The following is a 6,073-nucleotide window of genomic DNA, read 5'->3' on the forward strand; positions in this document are numbered from 1 at the left end:
TCCCTGGTGGTGGGTCTGGTCTCAGGGATCGAGATGGAGATTGTGAACAGCTGTGAGGCCAACAACGGCGGCTGCTCCCACGGCTGCAGCCACAGCAGTACGGGGCCCCTGTGCAGCTGCCCCCGTGGCTACGAGCTGGATGAGGACCAGAAGACGTGCGTTGGTGCGAGCCGGCTCCCTCCTGGTGCCCACTGCCCCGGACCAGGGACTCAGGGCCGCCCTGTCTGGGGACTGGCCTGATGCCACGATGCAGAGCTCCCTGCTCGCACACCCGACATTCTCTCTGCCCCAGGCCAGGGGGCGGGGGAGGGCAGCCAGAGGGGGCCCCGGCGAGAGGCAACACGTGACCCCACTGAGCCCCCACTCTGCTGGCCCCATCAGACCCCCTCCAGCTCAGCTTGGTCACTTGGTTAAATTCCCTGTGCTGGAGAAACTCAAAACTCTGTGGTGTGCGAGGGCACCCACCCCATGGGGAGACCCGGCCCCCAAGATGGCGTCCCTGCCCCCCGCCCCTGGCCCCACCCCTCCTTGGCCCTCGCCAACCCCCTGCCCCCGGTTCGGAGCCCACAGCAGGCAGGGGGGCCCTGAGGCCGTGACGTGTGTGGACAGGACCAGGCATGCACGTGGTGCCTGTGGATTGTGTGTGGCTGTGCACACGATGGTGCATCTGCGTGGGGGCGTGCGTGCACTGGTGGGCGTGGCAGGGGCGTGCGCGCAGGCGGCACCAGTGCCAGCCCGGCTCCTGTGCGTGCCCTCAGACACCGACGACTGTGCCGATGCGCCGTGCTGCCAGCAGGCTTGCAGCGACAGCCCTGGCGGGTACGAGTGCAGCTGCTACGCCGGCTACCGACTCAGCGCCGACGGCTGCGGGTGTGAAGGTGAGCCGGCCAGCCGGGCAGGGCAGGGGCCGCCCAGGCAGGGGCCAGGGGGCAGCTCGCCCTGCCTGTGCCCTGCTTCTGAGCGTCGGCTGTCCGCACGGCTGTCCGGCCCGGCCTGCTCACTGCCCGGCCTGTGGTCCCTGACCTCTCTCACAGAGTGGGGTCTGCACCCCTGGCTGCTCCCGGCCTGGCCTCCCGCGGGCAGGGTGTCCGCTGTCACTCCGACCCTGGGGGGGAGGATGGCTGCAGCAGGGGCGTCACCCATTAGCATGGCCCCTGGGCCTCTGGGCCTCTGGGCATAGCTGGGCACTAGGGGCCTCCCGCGTCCCCCACCCCGGAGGATGGGCCCCAGCAGCCCTGGTTTGCCCGCAGACGTGGACGAGTGCGCGTCCGGCCGCGGTGGCTGTGAGCACCACTGTGCCAACCTGGCCGGCTCCTTTCGCTGCTCGTGTGAGGCCGGCTTCCAGCTGGACGAGGACCGCAGGGGCTGCATCCGTGAGTCTGTCACCCCGGGGACCGCTGCCCGGAGCGCCATGCCCCTGACTTCTCAGTACCCACTTTCCGGGCAGGGCGGACGTCACCTCAGCCCAGCCTCCCGCTGCGGGACTGGCCGGGGCCGCAGGGTGGAGTCAGGGGCTGGTCAGACAGGCATCCCCAGGGCGGGTAGAGTGGTCCAGCTGCTGGTCTGCCCAGTGAGAGAAGGGACATACCCCTGGGGCTGAGGACAGCGTCCAGGGGGGCAGGGGCTGCTCCCGTCCCCGCCCCCATGCTCGGGGTCCCTAGGGCCAGGGTGGGAGCCTGGGGATCCTTGGGGCTCGGGGTCTTGCCTGCCCTGAGAAGTAGGCTCAGGAGAGCAGCTGGGACCAGCCTCCCTCCCCACAGACCGGGCGAGGAGGGGCTGCAGGTGGCGGCTCCGGAGGTGGGGGGCCCTGAGCTGGCCCTGGGCACCAAGGGGCAGAGGAGGCATCTAAGGACGGGTGAGTGGCAGGGGCTAAGGGGCCTTTGTGTGCCGCCCAGCCCTGGACACGGCCGAGCTGGACCTGGACGGCCCGCTCCCCCACGTCACAGTGCTGCGGGACGAGCTGCCCCCCACCTTCCAGGACGACTCCGCCGGGGCCGAGGAGGCGGTGGAGGCCCGTGGCGAGCACACGCTGGCCGAGAAGTTCGGTGAGAGGCGGTCGGGCCGGCCGGGCTTCGGCCCCCTCGGGCAACCCTTCGGTCTGGGGCGTGAGGAAGGGCCCTGCAGTGGCCTTGTTGGCACAGGCCAAGAGGTTCAGCCACCAGCTCGGTTTGCACAGGGCGTCCAGGCCTCGGCCTGGGCTGCCCTGGGCCCCAGCTCCCGACCCTGGGGGGGAGCCCCTGCTGCAGCCATCCTCCCCCCCAGGGAGCGTCCGGCTCCCTCCTCCCACCTTGCCCATGGGGCCTTGCGCGGGCAGAGGGCGCCTTCGTGCCTGCCTCGGGCCCGTGGCCAGAGCGGGCCCCCGAGCACCCGAGCCGGGCGGGACCTGAGGCCCCTCTCCGTCCGCCCCCAGTCTGCCTGGATGACTCCTTCGGCCCAGACTGCAGCTTGACCTGTGATGACTGCAGCAACGGAGGGGCCTGCCTCCCGGGCCTGGACGGCTGCCACTGCCCCGAGGGCTGGACCGGCCTCGTCTGCAACGAGAGTGAGGCCGCTGCCCCGGGGCCGCTGGACGCCCCCACTTCCTCCTCCTCGCTAGCCCCGGGCGGGGGTCCTCGCGGGGCCATCCGTTCACTCATTGCTTTAGTATCTACTGACCACCCGCTCTGCCAGGCACTGTCGCAGGTGCTGGGAGGCCCGGGGAAGGAGCAGGGCCCGGCGTCTGCCTGTCACAGACGTCAGACGGGGGTCCAGCTGAGACAACGAGGGGTGTCCGAGGAGGAGAGGCTAGTGGGTGGGCCAGTCGTGCCGCGCCCCAGGTGGGAGCGTGGTGTCCCCAGGCCGCACGGCACGTCGGTGCCTGGAGGGCGTTTGAAAACGGCCGCCCGGGCCCATGGCCCCAGAGCAGGGCTGGCCCTGGCGGTGTGGTCTCGGCCGCGGTGACTCTGACCGCCGGTCTGCCTGTCGAAGGGGCAGGTGGGGAGGGCGGGGTTCAGGGGGAGAGGGCGTGGCGATCCCTTTCCCGCCCCGCCTGTGGGCGGTGACGAGGGGCGGCAGCCTGAGTGTCCTGTTGGCTGCTCTGGGCAGCTGCTTCTGGCCGGGAAGCTATCTCAGTGTCCATGGAGGGGCTTCTGGGCCCAGAGTCCTTTTGTGGCCAGTGACCCTGTGCTTCCCTGTCACCCCCTGCAGCGTGTCCTCCGCACACCTTCGGGAAGAACTGCAGCTCCTCCTGCAGCTGTCAGAATGGTGGCACTTGCGACCCCGTGACGGGGACCTGCCGCTGCCCTCCAGGTGTCGGCGGGGCCCACTGCGAGGACGGTGGGTGCCTCTGGGAGTGCCTCTGGAGCGGACGGGGGCACCGCCTCTCAGCAGCACCCCCTCTGTCTGTCTTCCTTCCCCGAGGGCGGGGAGGCAGGGACTCGGAGGAGGCACTGAGTTTCAAGTTCGCTGCTTTTCCTGGGGCCTAATTGGTAGCAGAAGGTGAAGACCTGACAGGAAAGCAGCACTTTTGGAATGGGTTTTCCTGTCAGGTAGTGAGCTCCCCGTTCTTGGAAGCATTCCAGGAGCACTGTATAATGGGTGGGTGGGATTTGCAGAAGGGATCACTCCCGGCCCCGTGACTGCACGGGACGACACTAATGTCCTTTCTGATTCTGAAGTGTCAGCGTTTCCGGAGGAATTCGAGAATCCGTGTAGGTAACTTTCTCAGGTGACTGATGCTTCATCTTTCGGTCTTCAGACCTTTAAAGTCTGTCTGTCTTGCTGGAGAAATAGCTAGTGTATCGAGAACTCCCCACCTTAGCCAGCGACGGCAGTCGTCAGCGGGCCGTCCGCAGTGCTTGGGTGGCCTGTGAGCGCGGTGGGTGGGGCGGGGTTTCGAGGGGGAGCGCTCTGGGCAGGAAAGTCAGAGCCATTGCTCAGTTGGGACCCTGGACCTTCGCCAGCTGAGGCCATGTGATCTTCCCTCTTCGAGGTCTGGAGGTCAGGCCAGGTGACCACTGACGGACAGAAGTCAGTTCGCTGAAGACATAGGTTGGACACAGGGCGTGGGGCTGAGGTCTTTCGTGTGTGTCCCCCATGTGCTCTGTGCTTGGCCTCCCTCCCGGGCCACTGGCCATTGGGAGACAGGCCAGCCAGGGCAGGTGGCCATCGTGGGGCCCATCTCGTGACTACCTTGACTTCGTGATACCCTCACCCACCCCCTGGGTCCCTCCCCGTCTGGGATGCAGTGTCCTCAGGCTGCTGTGGCCCCAAAGACCTCAGGCCATGCCCCGACAGCCACTCTCGGCTCCTGCGCTGGTGCTGGGGCCCTCGGAGCGTCTCCTCGGGCCAGGGGGCCGTGTCGGGGTGGGCACTCACGAGGCCCCGACGTCCCTCAGGCTGCCCCAAGGGTTTCTACGGCAAGCATTGCCGCAAGAAGTGCCACTGTGCCAACCGGGGCCGCTGCCACCGCGTCTACGGGGCCTGCCTCTGCGACCCGGGGCTCTACGGCCGCTTCTGCCACCTGGGTGAGTCCCACTGCCTGCAGGTGGCCCGCGGCCAGGTGCCAAGCTGTCACGCTGTGCCTTACCGCCACAGTCTGGCTTGGGTGTGACTGTTTCCATTTGCAGATGAGGATTGGGGGGCTCAGTGAGGTCCCCCGGCTGGAACATGAGGTCCTCCCCGGGTCTATGGACTCAAAGCCATGTCCTTTGGATGCCGACCACCAGGGTGTCTGGGCGGTGGTCCCTAGCCCTATGGGTGGACAGGCCTCCTTCGAAGCTTTCAGGGTGCCGGGCTTGTCTTGGCCTCAATGTTTCCTGGTGGCGAGGGCGACTCCTGAACCCCCAGTGGGGTCACCCCTTCCCCAACCGGTCCTGAGACACCTGGGGCGTGGAGGGGCAGTGGAGAAAAGGTGGATGACAATTAGTGGCCTTGTCCCAGCAGCTCCTTACAGTGCTTTAGAGAAGGGCCATTCAGAGAGAAAATCCCGGGACCCCAAGAATTTCCTAGTTGGGATGTGGGGTGACCCAGGGCCAGCCCCTGCCCTTCACCGAGACCTTGTATCTCGCCTATAAAATGGGCACAGTGGCCCGGTCCTCTGGGACACCGGTGGCTGGGGCGGGTAGTGCCAGCTCTGTGCCGGGTCCTGGGGACAGCCCAGTAAACTGAGGCCCGGGCCCGGGGCGGGGCGGGGCGGGGCGGGGGGCGCGTGCAGGCGGCAGGCCCTCACGGCTCCGTGGGTGCAGCCTGCCCGCCGTGGGCCTTCGGGCCTGGCTGCTCGGAGGAGTGCCGGTGCGAGCAGCGGAACACGCAGGCGTGTGACAGGAGGGATGGCAGCTGTTCCTGCAAGGCGGGCTTCCGGGGGGAGCGATGCCAGGACAGTAAGTGCCGGGGGCTTGGGGGCAGGGGTGTCCCTGGGCCGGCTCACCCTGCAGACCCCGTTCTCCTCGCCCCCTGCAGCCTGCGAGCCCGGCTTCTTCGGGCCGGGGTGCCGGCAGGCGTGCGCCTGTCCTCCGGGCTCGGCCTGTGACCCCGTCAGTGGCGAGTGTGGGAAGCAGTGTCCTGCCGGCTACCGGGGAAGACACTGTGACCAAGGTGAGCAGCTGATCCCTGGTGCCCGGGGCGCGGGCGGGGTGCGGGCCGTCCAGCCCGAGCTGGGCGCTGGGCCCCAGAAGTGCAGTGAGCTGGAGGCGGAGCCCGCCCTGCGGCCAGGCCTGGGTGGCGCCTCGACCCGCTGTGGTGCCATCTGGTCTCCGTCTCCATGTGCCTGTGGGAGCTGCTTGGGCAGGAGCTGGCGTGACTGGCCGGGGCCGGCCAGAGAAGGGTCAGTGCCTCTCCAGAGACGTCATTCACCACCTCGCCCATTCACCCCACCGCGTGCTGGGCGTGCTTCGTGCTGAGGCGGGGTGCAGGGGCTCCCTCCGGGTGGCCGGAGCCAGCCAGAGGCAGCTGCTCCTGGGGGTGGTCCCATTAGTACGGGAGGGGCACAGGCTGGGAACCGAGCCGGGACCCCCAGACCTGCGGTCCCGGGCCACTGTTAGCAGCTCCACAGGGGCTCGGGGAGCCACACTGCACGGCGGCGGGCTCGTCCCCG

General features: G+C 68.5%; 1 protein-coding gene across 1 annotated transcript in view; it reads left to right on the plus strand.

The window, feature by feature from the left end:
* Window positions 1-6,073, plus strand: part of MEGF6 (multiple EGF like domains 6) — a 36,485-nt gene that overhangs the window by 17,363 nt on the left and 13,049 nt on the right. Inside the window, exons 6-14 of the mRNA XM_023536989.1 lie at window positions 2-163; window positions 759-878; window positions 1,251-1,373; window positions 1,896-2,045; window positions 2,411-2,542; window positions 3,187-3,315; window positions 4,377-4,505; window positions 5,226-5,360; window positions 5,440-5,872. Of these exons, the coding sequence (XP_023392757.1) occupies window positions 2-163; window positions 759-878; window positions 1,251-1,373; window positions 1,896-2,045; window positions 2,411-2,542; window positions 3,187-3,315; window positions 4,377-4,505; window positions 5,226-5,360; window positions 5,440-5,872 (1,513 nt within the window). The remainder of the gene's footprint in view (window position 1; window positions 164-758; window positions 879-1,250; window positions 1,374-1,895; window positions 2,046-2,410; window positions 2,543-3,186; window positions 3,316-4,376; window positions 4,506-5,225; window positions 5,361-5,439; window positions 5,873-6,073) is intronic.

Source organism: Pteropus vampyrus, unplaced genomic scaffold, assembly GCF_000151845.1.
Source record: "Pteropus vampyrus isolate Shadow unplaced genomic scaffold, Pvam_2.0 Scaffold176, whole genome shotgun sequence".
Lineage (NCBI taxonomy): Eukaryota > Metazoa > Chordata > Mammalia > Chiroptera > Pteropodidae > Pteropus > Pteropus vampyrus.